This window comes from Tachyglossus aculeatus, chromosome 23 (genome assembly GCF_015852505.1).
Source record: "Tachyglossus aculeatus isolate mTacAcu1 chromosome 23, mTacAcu1.pri, whole genome shotgun sequence".
NCBI classification, from domain to species: Eukaryota; Metazoa; Chordata; class Mammalia; order Monotremata; family Tachyglossidae; genus Tachyglossus; species Tachyglossus aculeatus.
Window position 1 is genome coordinate 16675259 of NC_052088.1, and position 21310 is coordinate 16696568.

General features: G+C 41.0%; 1 protein-coding gene across 1 annotated transcript in view; it reads left to right on the forward strand.

Moving 5' to 3' along the window:
* Positions 1-21310, forward strand: part of MSH3 (mutS homolog 3) — a 132018-nt gene that overhangs the window by 71988 nt on the left and 38720 nt on the right. Inside the window, exons 15-19 of the mRNA XM_038765562.1 lie at positions 222-390; positions 5633-5697; positions 6812-6928; positions 11042-11149; positions 14662-14776. Coding sequence (XP_038621490.1) covers positions 222-390; positions 5633-5697; positions 6812-6928; positions 11042-11149; positions 14662-14776 — 574 coding nt within the window. The remainder of the gene's footprint in view (positions 1-221; positions 391-5632; positions 5698-6811; positions 6929-11041; positions 11150-14661; positions 14777-21310) is intronic.

The following is a 21310-nucleotide window of genomic DNA, read 5'->3' on the forward strand; positions in this document are numbered from 1 at the left end:
AAGCGCTTACTACAGTGCTCTGCACACAGTAAGCGCTCAATAAATACGATTGAATGAATGAATGAATGATTGTCTCTGTTGCTGAATTGTACTTCCCAAGCGCTTACTACAGTGCTCTGCACACACAGTAAGTGCTCAATAAATATGGTTGAATGAATTTATAGGAATATCCTCACTGGGTGCATGTGAATATATTTCTAAGAATGTTTTCTTTTTTATAGAACTGGAGATAAAACTCACTTATTCCAGGACCTGACAGATTTTCCATCCATACGTAAAAGAAAGGATGAAATCCAGGATGTGACCTCTCGGATCCATGACCATTTGCAAGAAATACGGAGAATACTTAAGAATCCTTCTGCACAATATGTAACGGTATCAGGACAGGAGGTAATATAAATCCCTATCTCAATCACATTTTATAAACACATAAAACATGTGCTGAATGAAATAAACATTTGAGCTCATTGTGGGCAGGGAATGTCACTGTTTATTGTGTTGTAGTTTCCCAAGCGCTTAGTACATTGCTCTGCACACAGTAAGCGCTCAGTAAATGTGATTGAATGAATGAATTAAAGATTAATTTTTAAAAATGAGAATTCAGGATATGGGTTTCTTAACTGATTTCAGACTGGCACACTTCATTGCAGAGTGTGTTCTGGGAGTCAGAAAAAGCCTCAATGTGGTAGATGCTTGGGGGTGTTTGTCTTTTGTCTTGGAGAATGTTCAAAACAGTCTTTTTAAACAGTTTGGGAAGCTATGATAAATTTACCATTGAAATTTTAATGAAACTAACTTAACTTGATGACCTTAAATAATTTGGATTGTTACCCTAGTAGTCCTAAGTATATTTTGAGATGATTTCTTTTTCACCAGTCTTTCCAAAGAGAGGAGAAGGATGCGATTAATAATGTCAATTTTTGTGAATGCTTAAATGCTAGAGGAAAGCAGGGAGGTTTTGTGACGATCGTTCTAGGAGCTGTGATCTTGAAGTTTGAATTGTACAAAAGTGTGAAATTTGAAATAGTCCATGTAATCTTTGCAAATATTTGCTTCATTGGCATGCCACTTTTCCTACTCAAATAAATTGTTGCTAGAGTGGGGAATAATAGTAATTAGATAATCTTGACTGATTTATGAAAGAACATTGAACTAGCTGGTGTTTTGAACATGAAAGTTGAAATGTTTTGCTTTGTAAATACTTGTTTCTGGGTGACAAGATTTCATTTGCTGGGTACATTGCATTTTATCATTCGTATTTTGTTTCATGAGCATCATCTGCTATGATTGGTTTTTTGTGTCTAAATATTTCTTAATGTTCTTTGGAAGGCCTTCTGAATACGGGCTCATGAAAGAGTACGGACACCTAACAACCATGTAGTGCTGTTAATTTTTGGAATTTCTTATTATGATTAGCAACTTAGTGGCGTCCCTTTGAGATAAAACTGCAATTTTAATCCTGCCAGAGATGGGAAAATCTAATTAAAAATTAATTAACTTTGAGAGGGCCTCAAAATGAGGCAGTAGGGGAGATAGAAACCAATGGAAATTCATACCAATCCATGGCTCCCAAATAGTGGCTCCTGTTCTGCTTAGGTAAAGATATGTTTTCTTAAATTAATGGTGAGACTCATTCGTTCAGTACAGAAGGAGCTGAATCAACCAGCGGTATTTATGCAGAGCACTGGACTAAGTCCTTGGGAGAATACAGCAGGGTGTAATGGAACGATCATGGGCCTGGAGTAAGAAGCTCATGGGTTTTAGTACCAGTTCCTCCACTTGTCTATTGTGTGACCTTGGGCAAGTCATGTCACTTCCTCTGTGCCTCAGTTACCTCATCTGTAAAATGGGGATTGAGATTGTGAGCCCCATGTGGGACAGGAACTGCGTCCAACCCGATTTGCTTGCATCCACCCCAGTGCTGAGTACAGTGCCTGCCAAAAAATAAGCACTTGACAAGTATCGCAGTTATCATTATTATTGCAGGGAACTTACAGTACAGAGGGGGAGACTGACGTTAATATAAATACATGAATTATGGATATGTATGTAAGTGCTGTAGGGCTAAGGGTGTGGTGAATATCAAGAGCTTAAAGGGTACAGATCTGAGTGTTAATGGGAGGAGGCGTCAGGGAAGGGAAGGATTCAGGGAAAGCGTCCCTGTTCTCAAGGAGTTTACAATCTAGAAGGGAAGACAGACATTAAAAGAAATAAATTACAGGTAAGAGAAACAACAGAATATAAGGATATGTGCATAAGTATTGTGGGGAAGAGAGGGGGATTTTAACAAGACTTTCAAGGTGTGGAGAGTGGTGGTTTATTGTATATGGACAGGGAGGGAGTTCCAGATCAGAGGGAAGATGTGGGAAAGGAAATGTGTTCCTCCTCTTGTCTAACCCTTATACAGGTGGGAACTAGTCTAGTCTTCATCATCATCAATCGTATTTATTGAGCGCTTACTATGTGCAGAGCACTGTACTAAGAGCTTGGGAAGTACAAATTGGCAACGTATAGAGACAGTCCCTACCCAACAGTGGGCTCACAGTCTTATATAGCTATAATTCTATTTCTTATGATGGTAATAGTAATAAAAATGGTATTTGTTAAGCGCTTACTAGGTGCAAAGCACTGTTCTAAGCTCTGGGGAGGTTACAAGGTAATCAGGCTGTCCCACGGGGGGCTCACATTTTTAATCCCCATTTTACAGATGGGGTAACTGAGGCCCAGAGAAGTGAAGTGACTTGCCCAAAGTCACACAGCTGACATTTGGCGGAGCCGGGATTTGAACCCATGATCTCTGACTCCCAAGCCCGGGATCTTTCCACTGAGCCACGCTGCTTCTCCAAGTGTGGTATTGACACCTGTCTACTTGTTTTGTCGTCTGTCTCCCCCTTCTAGACTAGGAGCCCGTTGTTGGGTAGGGACCGTCTCTATATGTTGCCAACTTGTACTTCCCAAGCGGTTAGTACAGTGCTCTGCACACAGTAAGTGCTCAATAAATACAACTGAATTGAATCTAGTCTAACTGAAGACAGGGAGATTGATGAATGACCTTGGCTATTCCGCTCTCAGAATGACCCTCTGCACTCTGCTGCTCATGTGACATTTGGTCCTCATACCTGGAAGATAATTTGGGAAACTGAAGGTGGGCAGTAGAGTGCAGTGATTCTCTGCTGGAAGCCCAAAATGTTTGCCACACTCATCATCATCATCATCATCAATTGTATTTATTGAGCGCTTACTGTGTGCAGAGCACTGTACTAAGCGCTTGGGAAGTACAAATTGGCAACATGTAGAGACAGTCCCTACCCAATAGTGGGCTCACTCCTTCCTAGAGAGGCCTGGGGGAAGGGAGAGGGACCTGTGTCAGGGTTCCAGAATTATGGTCATGGTGTCCCGTTTCTGCTGGGTTTGGCATCATCTTCACTGCCCTCAGATCCCTTCCCCCTCTCCCCTACTACTACATGAGGACAGGAAGGGACTCATTTGGAGCACAAGAGCCCGGAAGGGTGATCTGAACCCACAGGCAACGACAATAAAATTTCCTTTCAGGGATCTGTATCACCATTTGCAACCACTGTCATCACTTCCACTGTTCCCTATTCTCCCTCCCTTCTGTGACCACTGTGCATTTAAGCCCTTATCCCCAAAGTACTTTGATACTCGCCTTCCCCGCCCTCATTCCCACGACACTTATGTACCTATCCTTATAGTCTGTTGCTTCTCTTGCCTGTAATTTATTTTAATGTCTGTCCTCCCTTCTTGATTGTGAACTCCTAGAGGACAGGGATTGTGTCTTCCTATTGTATTGTACTCTCCCAAGTGCTTAGCACAGTGCTCTGCAGACAGTAAGCGCTCAATAAATACCACTGATTAATTGATTGATTCCTGAGACCTGTACTGTGATTCTGAGTTACCTGTCCTAATACCCTGCCATTTTCCGTATCTGTAATTTATTTTATTAATAATAATAATAATAATAATAATAATAATAATGGCATTTATTAAGCGCTTACTATGTGCAAAGCACTGTTCTAAGCGCTGGGGAGGTTACAGAGTGATCAAGTTGTCCCATGGGGGGCTCACAGTCTTCATCCCCATTTGACAGATGAGGGTACTGAGGCCCAGAGAAGTTAAGTGACTTTCCCAAAGTCACACAGTCCCAAAGTCACCTCCTCCAGGAGGCCTTCCCAGACTGAGCCCCTTCCTTCCTCTCCCCCTTGTCCCCCTCTCCATCCCCCCATCTTACCTCCTTCCCTTCCCCACAGCACCTGTATATATGTTTGTACATATTTATTACTCTATTTATTTTACTTGTACATATCTATTCTATTCTATTTTATTTTGTTAGTATGTTTGGTTTTGTTCTCTGTCTCCCCCTTTTAGGCTGTGAGCCCACTGTTGGGTAGGGACTGTCTCTATATGTTGCCAACTTGGACTTCCCAAGCGCTTAGTACGGTGCTCTGCACACAGTAAGCGCTCAATAAATACAATTGATTGATTGATTGATTGACACAGCTGACAATTGGCAGAGCCGGGATTTGAACCCATGATCTCTGACTCCAAAGCCCGGGCTCTTTCCACTGAGCCACGATGTCTCTCTCCTCCTTCGGGTTCTAAGCTCCTTGTGAGCAGTGTCTATCAACTCTACTGTAGTATATTCTCCCAAGCACTTAGTACAGTGCTCTGCACACAGTAAGCACTCAATAAATATCATTGGTTGCTTGATTGATTTGATTGATTGATTGATTGATAACATGATGCCTTAGCTCAGAGACGGAAGTATAGGATCTCAGGAGCAACGATCTCTATCAGGAAGCTGTTTTCACAGGAAGAGCGGATGAACTGAAACTGCAGTAGGAGGGATTTACAGTAGACATAAAGACGACAATGAGTTATGATGACCCAGAATAGTTGGAATCTCATTCTGCGAGGAACTAGTGTTCTTTCGAGAGCTGAGGTACAGCAGCATAGATTTTTATCATCCCTAATGTCATCAAATGTCTGAAGCCAGAAGCACTTTTCCTTATTACTGTGATGCTGCAACCATTAGCAGGGAATACCAGAAGCCTAAAGAAGTACAAAGCCTTGTAATTTGGATTTGCATTAAGATTCGTATTCATCTGCTATGATGTACTGGTGCTCATTTGCACTGCTGTTTGTTTAGGGAAACGGGTCTTAGCCTTCAGAAAGATTCTGTGATACGAAATTAATATTTAGAAATGAAAATGAAAAGTTAAAAATGGTTTCTCTTCAAATATTGTGCTAATCATTCAGCCCGCCAGGGTCAGCCTGGCATGTTCAACATCAAGTTGCTCTTTTAGTTTGTTTTAAGGAAAGTCGGTAAACATGTTGACTTGGGACAATATGTATCATTATTGCTGAGTTGATGACTTACACAAATTTCACATTTTTTACATATATATTTGGATACATTGCTGTCAATTACAGTACAGATATGATTTGATTAACTTCACCTGTATTTACAAAATGTTAGCCTTTTGAAAATATATGGATAATCATCCAAGACTGTCAGTGAATAAGTCTTCGGAGTTTTGAGGTAAGTGCATTTTCATAAATATGGTGACATCTTATTAGTAGTTATGTAGCTTTATCTCTTTTTTAATTTTAGTTTATGATAGAAGTGAAGAATTCTCTCGCATCATCCATACCATCTGATTGGGCTAAGGTTGGAAGGTATGTATAAAAATCCATAACTTTCCCAATTCATTCATAAAAAAGAGTGTTTTTTTAAAATATTAGATTATTGAACTCCAACTTACTTACCTATGAGAAGCAGTGTGGCTCAGTGGAAAGAGCATGAGCTTTGGAGTCAGAGGTCATGGGTTCAAGTCCCGGTTCCGCCACTCGTCAGCCGTGTGACTTTGGGCAAGTCACTTCACTTCTCTGTGCCTGTTACCTCATCTGTAAAATGGGGATTAAGACTTTGAGCCCCCGTGGGACAACTTGATCACCTTGTAACCTCCCCAGCTCTTAGAACAGTGCTTTGCACATAGTAAGCGCTTAATAAATGCCATCATTATTATTATTATTATCTGTAAAATGGGGATTAAGACTTTGAGCCCCTGTGGGACAACTTGATCACCTTGTAACCTCCCCAGCTCTTAGAACAGTGCTTTGCACACAGTAAGTGCTTAATAAATGCCATTATTATTATTACTACTCTCCAGCTACACTCCAGTGTGCATGCTTCATTTTTCTCAAGTTAACCGGCTCTCTGTGCCTTTTTTCTGATCTCTCCCCCGACTTCCAATCTCTTGCTCATGTCCACCCCCCCAGCCCGTAACTGCCCCAGCTCCTACTGCTCTCCACCACCTTCAAAGCCCCTCCGAGGAAAACCGAGTCGCCAAAGTGCATATTACTAAACAAACATTTCTTTGAGATTGTCATTAGAAGTCACTTTTTTGCTTCACTTTACATTTATGGCATAGTAGAAATCCCACAAGTTAATCCATTAATCCTTTAAAAAGGAAAGGGCTTTCTTTTGATAATCAGAAAATTCTAAATTCTGCCTTTTGTCCAAGCAGGTTTTATATTGAGAAATGAATTTCTAAAGCCTTCTACACAGACTGCACCATATAGTATCCAAATATGCACTTTATTCACCATGAAGAATATTAGAATCAACAAAGTTCAGTACAACAATAATAGAATGTTCCCTTTTTGCATTTATTTATTTTCAAGGCTCACCAGAGAATAATAAAGAACTACTCTAATTTTCCATAGCGATGGCATAACAGATTCTTTCGTAACCTTGATATCCTATTTATGTTTTTTTCTTCTTCTCCAGCACAAAAGCTGTCAGCCGCTTCCATTCTCCTTTTATTGTTGAAAATTACAGACATCTGAATCAGCTCCGGGAGCAGCTAGTCCTTGACTGCAACACTGAATGGCTAAATTTTCTAGAGTGAGTTTGAAATGAAAAATAGAATCCTTCTCTTGCTATGAGAAGTAGACCGGAAAATCTTTCTGTCAGAAGAAAAGTAGAATTTGCTGCTTTGATTTCTTTTGGCTTGCTCTAAAGTAGTTGGGTACATGTGCGCACTGATTTTATTTTTAATCTTTTGAAATTAAGCTCATCAGTCTTTGCTCACTGAATAAGCACACATTACTGGCATTGTACTAAACACACTGGTGCTGGGGATTTTTTTCTGTAGTCCATGAATCACTGCCTTGGCTATTACCCGAATGCTGAAGCTCTTCGAAAGCTGAGAAAACTGTGATCGGAGTTTTTTTAGATCCGCTTCCCTGCACCGGTTTTCATCCTTTTTCTGCAAGTTTTAGTTGCCTAAGACTGGGATACAGGCTCCTTAAGCTTCCCACATCTCGAGCATATTTTCAAGAGCCATCCTTTAGAAGCTTTTTTCCAAAACTATATTAAGTAATTTGAGATACCTCTGCTATAGACTGCAGTAGCAGTGATTTTGTAATTTACCTAGTTTTCAAAGCTCTTATCATCATCATCATCATCAGTCGTATTTATTGAGCGCTTACTATGTGCAGAGCACTGTACTAAGCGCTTGGGAAGTACAAATTGGCAACATATAGAGACAGTCCCTACCCAACAGTGGGCTCACAGTCTAAAAGGGGGAGACAGAGAACAAAACCAAACATACTAACAAAATAAAATAAATAGAATAGATATGTACAAATAAAATAAATAAATAAATAAATAGAGTAATAAATATGTACAAACATATATACATATATACAGGTGCTGTGGGGAAGGGAAGGAGGTAAGATGGTGGGGATGGAGAGGGGGACGAGGGGGAGAGGAAGGAAGGGGCTCAGTCTGGGAAGGCCTCTTAATTCTAACCTCTTGCCATATATCTTTTTACCTTCTTCACTGTCTTCTTTTTTAATCTTATTTTTGTTTTTACAAAAAAACAACAGTAAGCTCCGGTTGTAACACTGTGCATTGTTTGACCAATTCAGATAATCTGTAAGGTACCTAAGACCCCTTCTCCAAGTGGGTTCTCTGCCCACTTGCCAACTCTATTGCTGGCAGGTCAGCTGGTGGAACAGTAGATTTACTGCTGTTTCTCCAGGATACTGGTTTACAGAGCCCCAGGTGACATCCCAATCTGGATGTAAAATTGGAACCAGTTCTGTGTCTGTGACCCACATAGGAAGACTGCTCAGGTGTCCCGATCCATGGCAAGACTCCCTGAAACACTTCTGGTTTAGTTTTAGTTTTCTGTATGGGTTACAGCAGCGAAGTAGGCCCCCACCAGAATTCCCGAATGGGGATTAGTAGCTTCTCCTGTCTCCAGGTTTGCCAACCTGCATCCTGATTATGAACTGCTCACTGAGAAAGGTTCTGGAAGGGAAAACGGCAGGGCCAGAGACACCTTGGGTGGGAGTGGGGGTGACGGAAGCAGCGTGGCTCAGTGGAAAAAAACACGGGCTTTGGAGTCAGAGGTCATGGGTTCAAATCCCGGCTCCGCCAATTGCCAGCTGTGTGACTTTGGGCAAGTCGCTTAACCTCTCTGGGCCTCGGTTACCTCATCTGTAAAATGGGGATTAAGACTGTGAGCCCCCCGTGGGACAACCTTGTAACCTTCCCAGCACTTAGAACAGTGCTTTGCACATAGTAAACGCTTAATAAATGCCATTATTATTATTATTATTATTAGGGAGGGCACACTGGTCACCTCAAGACATTCTGTAACTGTCAAGTAGCTATGATTCAGAAAACACCAGCTCATGCAGACTGATTGAGATTGTTTCTTGGAAGAAGGAACTGTTTCAGAGTCCTGATATCAGGATTACGTTTGGGTACTAAACGGTTAATGGAACACCAAGTTCTTTGTGGGCAGGGGTCTTGCCTGCCTAACCTATTTTATTTTATTTTATTTTATTTGGTTTATATGTTTTGTTGTCTGTCTCCCCCTTCTAGACTGTGAGCCCGCTGTTGGGTAGGGACCGTATGTATATGTTGCCAACTTGTACTTCCCAAGCTCTTAGTACAGTGCTCTGCACACAGTAAGCGCTCAATAAATACGATTGAATGAATGAATGAATACTCCCCCAAGCGCTTAGTGCAGTGGGCTATACCCAGTAAGCACTTAATAAATACAATTGGCTGATTGATTGTTGCTCCTGGTGTTCCTAATACACAGAGAGGTGGTTCAGGAAAAGTAGAGTTGTGGAGATACCTGGGATGTATATATGTTTGCACATATTTATTACTCTATTTATTTTACTTGTACTTATCTATTGTATTTATTTGATTTTGTTAATATGTTTGGTTTTGTTCTCTGTCTCCCCCTTCTAGACTGTGAGCCCAGTGTTGGGTAGGGACTGTCTCTATATGTTGCCAACTTGGACTTCCCAAGCGCTTAGTACAGTGCTCTGCACACAGTGAGCACTCAATAAATGTGATTGATTGATTGATTGGGATGACAGACAGGCCCCCTGGGGTGCATTCTGTGGGGCAGGAGAGGAAACAAGGAACCACCACCAACCTGTTAGAGAGTTCATTGTTCATATTTTCAGGGAATTATGTGACACATTCAACCCTAGTTTAGGTTCAAGGTGGTTAGCCTAAGACAATAGTTATCCATGAAGAATGAACAATAGAGAAATCAGGGGCATTTATAGGGTGAGACAAGTGCTTAGTACAGTGCCTGGTACATAGTGAGAGCTTAACAAATACCATCATTATTAAAAGTAAATAGGTACACATGTGTCTCTGCCCAGGGAAATCCGGGATTGGGATCGGAGAAACCAAGGAGATTCCATTGCTGTACATGTTTTCCAGTTAATTATGACCTGGAGTTCCTTTCTTTAGTTGTTTGCAGGAAGCAGTGTGGTCTAATGGAAAGAGCACAAGCTTGGGAGTCTGACGACCAGGATTTTTTCTAATCCCAACTCTGCCATTTGACTGCAGATGACCATAGGCAATTCCCTCTATTTGTGCCTCAGTTTCCTCATCTGTAACATGTGGAGTAAATTCCTGTTCTCCCTCCTACTTACCACCTACGTACTACTTCCTACCTACTTACTGTGAGCTCCAAGTGGAACAGGGATTGTGTCCAGTGTGATTATTTTATTAGTACTGTGCTGGGCACATAGGGTTTAACGAATACCACAGTTATTTTATAGTCGTCATCATCATCAATCGTATTTATTGAGCGCTTACTGTGTGCAGAGCACTGTACTAAGCACTTGGGAAGTACAAATTGGCAACATAGTCAATTCTGAAGTATGTTATGTATGATTTCAATTATCTGTGCAATCCCCATGCCTTACTGTTACAAGTGATAAAAGTTGAGTAGAGCCATATATCAAAAGAAAGTTCCTGGTGACCTCAATATTTGAAAAAAAAACAACAAAGAAAGTAATGTGTTTGAAGAAAGTAGATTTTCTTTTTGTATATGATAGAAATTACCTGTTTCCCTTAGTGATCTTTTAATTTCAAAGTAATCTGCATCTTTGACTTGGAGATCTTTCATCCCAGATCTTTATGTTAACTAACAAATGGGTCACTATCAAAATTTCAGATTTTAAAATGTATATTTTCAAAAATCAAATAGATTTCATAGCTACCGATGAAAAGTTGATATTGAACAATCCACTTCTTCAGAAATAAACAGTTATTCCAATATTTTATTAGTGCCCTGGCAAACTACTGAATGGGTCATTTGTGTTTGTGTGATTTCACCCCAAACTATATATGTACCTTCCTTTTGCTGAGAGCAATGATTAAATAAGGTGTGGCCTTTGTTAAGGTAGAAAGGAGCTTCCTTTTTTTATCACTATCTGGCAGTTATACCAATCAGTCAATCAAACAGTTGTAGTTATTGAGCTCTTACTATAAGCAGACAATTGTACTAAGCTGTGGGAGGGTAAAATATAAAAGAGTTGGTAGACACATACCCTGCCCAAAGTGAGTTTACAGTCTGCATATTGTGTCATTCCACTTAATATCTAAAAAGATCAATTCATAATGCTATAGATATGTCTTTGAGAAATCAATCTGCTCACTTTTTCTGTTTTTTTTTTTTTTCCTTTTTAGTCATTTCAGTGAACATTATCACTCATTCTGTAAGGCAGTTCATCACCTGGCAACTGTCGACTGCATTTTTTCACTGGCCAAGGTTGCTAAACAAGGAGATTATTGCAGGTATTTAGCTCAGTTCATCTCATTTTATTGCTTTGTCACCAGAATTATTCTAATTATTTTAGCATTTTGTAAAGAAAATATTAAAATAAATGTAAAGTGTATGTATGCATTGTACCTTCCTTGTAAAGCCAATTTTGATCAATTCCAGGAAAAAGTGGGCCTGAGCTTTTATCACACAGAACCCCTTCAACTGCAACCCTGATATTTAGCATAAATGTAGGGTGTCTTATAATGGTTCCCTTTCTTCTCCATGGCTGAAGCTTTCCTGAAGTTTGATCATTGGAGGAGGTCCTTTTCCCACTGTTTTAGTAGAGTCCTAATATAAATAGTTGTATGATGAAACCCACTATTTTTTAATGGTCATCAGCATCTAAAACACATTGTCAATGGAAACCTGTTGCCTTATTTGCCGTTTTCAGCAATGCTATGATTCTGAGGACTTCAAAGGGAGCTCCTTTACAGAACAAAGGAACTCAGTGTTCAGAACTCTGGCCCTTGCAGTATGTTTTCTCAAAAAACTGAAGGCATTTAGGAAAGAAATGCCAACCGCAAATTTGCCGGCGACAGTTAATGAAAACAAATCTACCGTCACGTTGAAGGATTTTTTAAATCCCCCAAATATTCTATCCAGTTATAAAAATTACAAACTTAAGAAGAAGTAGTAACTTCTAAACTCTAATGGGCCCAACTCTTCCCTTTGTAAAATTGGGATACTGATTGTGCATCCTCCTAGATTCAAGGATTATGAGACAAGAGATACTGTATTTTTAATAATAATAATAATAATAATGGCATTTACTGAGTGCTTACTATGTGCCAAGCACTGTTTTAAGCGCTGGGGAGGTTACAAGGTGATCAGGTCTTCCCATGGGGGGCTCACAGTCTTCATCCCCATTTTACAGATGAGGGAACTGAAGCCCAGAGAAGTGAAATGACTTGCCCAGAGTCATGCAGCTGACAAGTGGCGGAGCTGGGATTTGAACCCACGACCTCTGACTCCAAAGCCCGGGCTCTTTCCAATGAGCCATGCTGCTTATTTTTGCACATAATTGCCCCATAATTGGTGCTATTATGCAGAGTCATAAGAATGAAGTTGAGAAATAAGGGGAATAGAATGAAAAAAAAAGGAGGAAAAGGGGTAGAAGGAAAGGAATACCCCCTCCTTCCTCTGCCCCTATTCCCCCTCCCCATCCCCCCCGCCTTACCTTGTTCCCCTCCCCACAGCACCTGTATATATGTATATATGTTTGTACATATTTATTACTCTATTTTACTTGTACTTATTTACTCTTTTATTTGTTTTATATGTTTTGTTGTCTGTCTCCCCCTTCTAGACTGTGAGCCCACTGTTGGGTAGGGACCGGCTCTATATGTTGCCAACTTGTACTTCCCAAGCACTTAGTACAGTGCTCTGCACACAGTAAGCGCTCAATAAATGCGATTGAATGAATGAATAAGAAGAGGGCAGTTGAGACTACATCTCTTACTTGACTTGCACTCTACCCTCTAGACTGTGAGCTCATTGTGGGCAGGGAATGTGTCTGTTGTTGTATTGTACTCTCCCAAGCGCTTAGTGTACAGTGCTTTGCACACAGTAGGCACTCAATAAATACGATTGAAAGAATGAATGTTATTCAATCAAAGATATTTACTGAGCACTTACTGTGTGCAGAGTAAGTGCTGAGCGCTTGGGAGAGTACAATACAACAGAGTTAGCAGACTCTTTCCCTGTTATGGACAGTAGTAATAATAATGATGGTATTTGTTAAGCGCTTACTATGTGCCAAGCACTGTTCTAAGTGCTTCAGTGAATGAGCACCCCCTTCCCTTCTCCTCCCCTGGCCTGTGCCTCTTTCTAAGAAGAAACACCCCCAGTTCCCCAGCACGAGTCTATCTTTGCTTCGTTATTTTGTTCTGTACCTTAAATGCGAGCCTCCCTCTGCTGCATTATTGCCTTCTTACTTTCATTCAGTCGTATTTATTGAGCGCTTACTGTGTGCAGAGCACTGTACTAAGCACTTGGGAAGCACAAGTTGGCAACATATAGAGACGGGCCCTACCCAACAGTGGGCTCACAGTCTTCTTACTTGTCTCCTTCTTCCCTGGCCCATGTCACTATCACTGCTTACAGTTACAGGGTACAAAAATAATCTTTTTTCTTTTTCTTCCTCAAAAATTGGGGTGGGGCAATTGTGTAGTCGAGGCAGTTATGCAAGCAAGTATGGTGTTTTCCCCTCTACCCCATGATCCACTCCATGATCTACCTCAACTTGTAATTTGATAAGAGAATTGCCATCCACTTCTACCCTTTTAAATCCCTATGTAGAGGGGTTCTGGCAGATTCTGAATACGAGTGGTTCTAGTGAGTGGTAGAGAACAGACTCAGAGGGACGAGAGGGTGTGGATAGCGCTGCACGAACCTTTAGACTTACTGAATAGCATTCCAAATGGGAAACTCCATCATCATCATCAATTATTTTGCTACCAAGAAAAGAATATGAGGTGCATAGCCTATGGCTGTTTCTGATCAATATAATGGTGACTTCAAGACTGAGCCCGTTGGGTAGGGATTGTCTACATTTGTTACTGAACTGTACTTTCCAAGCGCTTAGTACAGTGCACATGAAATTGTATGTGAAATATTTTGTACAAGAAAGTCATCTAAATCAGAATTTCCTGTTATTTCTAATTGACTCCCCCAATCTTTGCTCCATTCCCCGAACCAGCGTCCTTGCTGCAAAAAAAAAATCTCAGTCCTCATTTCTCCACACTTATTTCTGAAACCTCTTTTTTTCCCAGCCTCTTACTGTTCTGACCCAGATGTGACACATGAAAACTGTTCCTGCCTTCTTTAGACCCCATGAAATTCAAATATGTACAGAAAATGAAGCTCAAATTCAAATATGTACAGAAAATGAAGCTCAAATTCAAATATGTACAGAAAATGAAGCTCTGTGTACTTTTTTTTAAAGGGTATTTAAGTGCGTACTGTATGCCAGGCACTGTACTAAGTGCTGGGGTTGATACAAGCTAATCAGGTTGGATACAGTCCCTGTCCCACGTAGGGCTCACAGTCTTAATCCCCATTCTCCAGATGAGATAACTGAGGCACGGAGAAGTGACTTTCCCAAGGGTCACACAACAGACATGTGGTGGAGTCAGGATTAGAACCCAGGTCCTTCTGAGTCCCAGGCCTGTACTTTATTGTCGTGACTTTTGGGTGGAACCTTCTGGAACAGAAACTTAGTCTGGGGAACTAGTGTTTTGAGCCTAGAGCACAAAACACACAAAGCTTGATATTGAACATATAATCCCTTTGCATAAATGAGATCTTATTTCTATGCCAGTGAAAAGTAATTAAAAATAGTCCTCAGGGCTAATAGAAGACACTCCATCACAAAACTGGAAAGGGGTTCAGATTTCAGGGGGGGTTTGCCGGCTAAACTGTATTTTGTGCTATTCCGTAAGTCTGATTTGAACTTCTCGTAAATTAAAGCGTATTTCTTTTGTAGACCAACTGTGGAAGATGAAGGGAGAAAAATAGTCATCAAAAATGGCCGGCACCCCGTGATTGATGTGCTACTGAAAGAGCAAGATCAGTATGTGCCCAATAGTACTCATTTATCAGTAAGTGTTTGACTATCGTGGAAATAAAATGGGAAAAAGAATTTTCCAGCTTTAAATGACTTCGTTATAATTACCACCTTTAAAATAATTTATTAAGTACCATTGTGGCAATGGTGCAGTATTGGATCTTATATTAAATGAGATAAACCCATTGTTTCTGCTGTTAGAGAAGGTTTTGCTTTTTCTCTCTATGCTCCAGTTTAGAACCTAGTTGATATCTAGATATCAACTAGATGAACCTAGTTGTTGATGCTATTCTTGATGTTAGCCATCTTGTTGCCCCGACACAAAGCCATGGACAGAAAACACAAATATAAATTCATTCATTCATTCATATTTATTGAGCGCTTACTGTGTGCAGAGCACTGTACTAAGTGCTTGGGAAGTACAAGTCGGCAACATATAGAGACGGTCCCTACCCAACAGCGGGCTTACAGTCTAGAAGGGCTCATAGTCTAAAAGGAGAATGTCACATTAATAACTAAAATGAAACCTAATCTTCCTCCAGCTTAGATGGATGCAATACCTTTTCCTCCTCCTCTCTCCCTGTTCCTTTATCTTTTCTTCTCTCCCTGCTATGTGTCCTCCTCTCTCCCTGTTCCTTTATCTTTTCTTCTCTCCCTGCTATGTAGCTCTCCTTGTTTAGTGATCCATTATCTCTCAAAAAACATAAGAAAGAAACACCACTGCTGGGTCATACCTGTGTTCCACCCAGCTCAATTACTTGGCAGTGCTGCTTCCTTCCTTGACATCCATCACTTTCCCCTCTGTGACTTATAGAGACCTCTCATCAGTGAATTTATCCCAATTCCTCTTAAGGTGACCTACACAGCTTTCTGTGTTTACATATTCCGTATGCTGTAAGAAAAATCATTACCTTTTGTTTGTAATAACTTCAAAGTTCAATGGACAACCCAAGATTCTGGTGTCAGTCAATCAGTGGTACTTATTGAATGTGTATTGTGTGCAGAGCACTGTACTAAGGTCTTGGGAGAGTGGAATGCAAAAGTTGATAGGCACATTTCCTTTCCCACAAGGAGCTTACAGTCTAGTTGGGGAGATAGACAATAAATTAAATTACGGATGTGTGCGTAAGTGCTGAGGGTGGGGTGGATATCAGGTGCTTGAAGGGTTCAGATCCAAGTGTGGAGGCAACGCAGAAGGAAGTGTGGGAGTAGGAGAAAAGAGCTTATTCTGGGAAGATCTCTTGAAGAGGGTGGGATTTTAATAAGGCTTTGAAAGCTGGGAAAATGGTGGTCTGTCATATATGGAGGGGGAGGAAGTGCCCGGCCAGAAGGAGGATGTGAGGAAGGAGTTGGCAGTGAGATAGGCAAGATTGAGGTACAGTAAGTAAGTTGGCAGTAGAGGAGTGAAGTATATGGGCTGGATTGTAGGAAATTCACGAGGCAAAGTAGGAGTGGGAGAGCTGATTGAGTGCTTTAAAGCCGATGGTTAGGAGTTTTTGTGTAATGCAGAGGAGGTTGGTTAATCACTGGAGGTTTTCCAGAAGGGAAGAGGTGGACTGAATGGCTTTTTAGAAAAGTGATCTGGATAGCAGAGTGAAGCGTGGACTGGAGAGAGGGGAGACAGGGGATGGGGAGGTCAGCAAGGAGGCAGATGCAGTAGTCAAGGTGGGACATGCTTGGATCATCATAGTAGTAGTTTAGTGTGGAATTTGGAGAACAATACTATTTGCTCAAACTAGCTATATCCTTCAGAATCTCTTGCCCATGTCCTGCCTCTGGCCTGGAACGCCCTTCCTCTTCATATCTGACAGACAATTACTCTTCCCCCACTTCAAAGCCTTATTGAAGGCACATCTCCTCCAAGAAGCCTTCCTTGACTAAGCTCTCATTTCCTCTTCTCCCACTCCTTTCTGTGTAATCCCAATTTGCTCCCTTTATTCACCCCCTCAGCACGTTATAATAATAATGGCATTTATTAAGCGCTTACTATGTTCAAAGCACTGTTCTAAGCGCTGGGGAGGTTACAAGGTGATTAGGTTGTCCCACACGGGGCTCACAGTCTTCATCCCCATTTTCCAGATGAGGGAACTGAGGCTCAGAGAAGTGAAGTGACTTGCCCAAAGTCACACAGCTGACATTTGGTGGAGCCGGGATTTGAACCCATGACCTCTGACTCCAAAGCCCGGGCTCTTCTCCACTGAGCCACGCTGCTTCTCAATGAGTTATGAGTTATGTATGTAACTCATTTATATTAGTGTCTCTCTCCCCCTCTGGACTGTAAGCTCATGCGGGTAGGGAGTGTCTACCAACTCTGTTATATTGTTAAACCATATTCTCCCAAGCACTTAGTACAGTGCTCTGCATGCCATAAGTGCTCAATAAATACAATTGATTGATTGATTGAACCTGCATACTTCGGTCCTGTGTCCCTTCATCTTCCTGAACTACAGAGGCTTAAGTTTTTTTCAGTCTGTTCTCATTCAGAAGCATCTCATGTCCCTTGATTATTTTGGTTGCCCTTTTCTGAGTATTCTCCACTGCTCATGCACCAGCATCATCATTATCAACACTGAGTGCTCGTGATGTGCAGAGGACTGTATTCAGTGCTTGGAGTTATGCAGTTTTTGCCCCTGAGGAATTCATAGACACAGTATTCCCGTTGCCAGTGTGGTTTAGGTGCTTATTTTTATTAGTACCAAGTGAATAGGTCACCATTAGAACATGAAGGAACTGCTTAGTTCCCTTTGTGTTCAATTGGCAGACCTGAGCCCAAGCAGTAAAGTCTCGGTCCCCATTTTGCAGATGAGGGAACTGAGGCAAAGAGAAGTGAGGTAACTTGCCAAAAGTCACACGGCTAGCAATTGGCGGAGTCGGGATTTGAACCTATGACCTCTGACCTGTATATATGTTTGTACATATTTATTACTCTATTTATTTTACTTGGACATATCTATTCTGTTTTATTTTGTTAATATGTTTTGTTTTGTTCTCTGTCTCCCCCTTCTAGACTGTGAGCCCACTGTTGGGTAGGGACTGTCTCTATCTGTTGCCAAGTTGTACTTCCCAAGCGCTTAGTACAGTGCTCTGCACACAGTAAGCGCTCAATAAATACGATTGATTGATTGATCAGGGCAGGATCACAGGAATGTAGATAACCTGGCATCAGCTTCCCCAGGATTCCTGGGACCAGGCCAGGAACATACACAGTGACATCCCTTTCCTCCATTTCCCTGCATTTCCAGGCACACTCAACAACAGATATGCCCCCCTCAAACCCTCGGCTTTGCAACTGTGTGTGTGTTTGTGTTTAGATGATTAAAAGATTCAGCAAAGTACTTGCTCTAGCTGTGCAAGCCCAAACTGTAACATGCTAAAGGCTGACTTTAATAAGTGCTCTGTTGGAATCACACCAGTAATTTACTGCTCCTCAGTCTTATATACCCCTCCTCTTATCCCTAGATTGCACATCTTCTAAAAAGAAGCTCATTTGGCTTCGTTAATGAGGAATTTGTGTCTGAAGACTGGTGATATCTCGGGCAATAAGAAGTTAGGGCATTAGTAGAGATTTTGAGATTAAAATAAATGAATTGTATCTTGGGTTTTAATTTCTGTAGCCTTCTCAGTTATTGTTTGAAAATGATTATTTTGGCTTATCAAATTTGACTAAGTCCTAGTTATTTAATGTCTTTTTAAAAACAGCACCAAGCAAGCATAAAAGAATGTCCTTTTGAGTCCTAAACCAAAAGAGAGAATCATTTGTTGGCAAAATTATGTTATTGGATTATTCTTTACCGTGTGCAGTTTGACATGTAATTATTGAAGGTTTAAGCATCACCATCCAGAGTTCACTAGAGTATTCCTATCCCAGGTGAAGTTTTTGTAGTTTTAGATGATGATTTATTGTATTAATATTTCTTTAAGAAACTGGAAATCCATTTGCTAATTGAAATCAAATTTTAAGGAAGCATTGAAGCTGTTAGATTGAAATCCTGGCAAAATGAGTCTTTTATTCCACCAGAATTGTGTACTTCAAAATACCTCAGAACTTCAAGTTGCTTTTATATACTTTTCTTCCTAACAGAAGTGTAGGAGTTGATATAGAATGGTTGCTATGGTGAAGTGTATTTGTAGTACATTGATTCATATAGGAATAATGCTAGTTATTACTAAAGCATTGATTTAAAATAATTAGTGGGAGTTAATTCAAATATACTTTTAAAGTGTCCTCACTGAGACTCCATTAATAATAATACCGATTATGGTATTTGTTAAGCATTTACTCGGTGGCAAGTACTGTACTAAGAGGTTGGGGGTAGAAACAAGATCCTTGTTCCAGGTGGGGCTCACAGTCTAAGTAGGAGGGAGAACAAGTTGAGATGAGGAAACTGAGGCACAGAGAAGTAACTTACCAATGGGATTAGAACCCAGGCCCTCCGACTCCCAGGCTCGTGCTCTTTCCATTAGACCACACTGATATTACGTCGAATTCATGCTTTTTGAATATCATTTTATTTTTAAATAACACCTTAAAAACATTTTAATAGTTGAATTTGCTGAATCCTATCCTATGTGAGTTTATTGTAGTGTCAGTTTTTATCGATCCTTGAACTTTCACACTTTTTGCATCCCCCCAGAAGATCTGTGGACCATAAACCTGCTTTTAAATGCAAAGTTGCTAAATTGGTATCTTGTACAGCGCTTAGTACAGTGCTTTGCACATAGTAAGCGCTTAATAAAGGCCATCATTATTATTATTATTATGGTAGATTGCCCCCCAAATAAATTAGAGTGAGGGAAAAGTTAGGTCCATTCTCGGATTTATGTAGATTTACTCACGGGGGTCCTGGGTTTTGCTTAGTTCCTGAAGTGAATGCCCTTGGGAAAGGGGGCTGGGACAGTTTTGTCACAGAGAAACCAGCCCCATTTGACTCTTGTTCCAAAACACTCCCAAGCGGGTCTCGGTAATGGAACCATAATAATAATAATAATTGTGGTATTTGTTACACACTCACCATGTACCAGGCACTGTACTAAGTGCTGGGGTAGATACAAGATATTTGGGTTGGACTCAGACCGTATCCCACTTCAGTCTTAAGCCCCATTTGTACAGATGAGGTAACCGAGGCACAGAGAAGTGAAGTGACTTGCCCAAGGTCACACAGTAGACAAGTGACGGAGCCAGGATTAGAACTCAGGTCCTTCTGGCTCCAAGGGCTGCCCTCTATCCACTAGGCCATGCTGCTTCTCTGCTTCCTGACCACCAAATCAGCAGAAATTCCCGCGTCTTAGTGCAAGAATTCTGATGCCTCCCCAAATTCTTGAACTGAGTTAAGGTTTGTGTCTGGTTACTGTTATAGTCTCCCAAGTATGGATCCCTGCCCTCAGTGGACCTTCAATCAATGCCATTGATTCTTGATCGATAGCGAAAATCCAAGCTACCTCAGGGCTCAGGGACTCCAGCTACTCAGCTTCCTAGGTTGGGCTGGGCTGGGGTGTGCTAACTGCAGTTTCAAATTGCTGAGAATCCTTGTTAGGCAAATATGGGGTGCTTGTCTGATTTAGTTAGATTCCTAAATTCTTTCTTGTGCTATACTTCCAAAGGAGGATAACAAAGAAAAAGATTCTTGTGCTTGGAGGCTCAAATTCCCAGTTATCTTCTAGAAAGTCCCACAAATTATTGCTTTAGTAGGTGGGCCCAACACTTCAACGACTGCCGAACAACTTCCTCTGTGGGTAGACTGGTGCGCTCAAACCCTCATTTTAGTGGATTATAATTATTGAAGGATTGCTTTCCAACTCTCATTTTCGAGACGCAGCTATGGTCTCAGAGGGGCTCGGCTTTGTCTCTGACAGAAATGGAGATGATTTTGGGTCTTGATCGGAATAAAGTCGTGTAGGGCCCTGCCTGGATCTACATTAGGCTAATGTTTATTCCTGAAACCAGTGTCATCGTAGAGGTGAGATTGACCTACCACTGATGCAAAACCTCTCTCTGAGGTGAAAATAGTCTCACTGCCCTCACACTACAGCCATTTCAGAATATTTGCTTTTCTACCTGGAAGATGTCAGCCCCGGACTCTTTTAAAAAGTTTCTTTGTGCAGGTCACCCATTTTGTTGCGGGTGGCTTGATCACTTTTTGTGATTGCATTATGCCAATGAATAGAAAAGTCTTTTGCTTATTAGACTCCAACAGAGGGGATCTTTTTAAGCTCCTGTAGAGGAGGCAGAGTTACTTACCCATGGCATTTGTTCTCTGATGCAGTGGGTTCAAAGATCACACTGACCCACCCATCTTTCCTGCAAGATTTCTAGTTTATTCTTTATTTCTCTGTCTTTCGTACGAACTGATAGTGCCCAAGAAATTTGCATTTTAAATTTGTCTCTTTCAGCGGGGCCAAAGAGCTCTTAAAGCTATTGAGTTTCTGCCTAGCCTCATGCCCAACCAGGTAAAGCAGTGAGGAATCTGTTATTCTAGTGCCCCCGAGAGAAAAAGTGTGGCAACAATAATTATTATGGTATTTGTTAAGCACTTACTCTGCATCAAGCCCTACTCTAAGCGCCGTGATA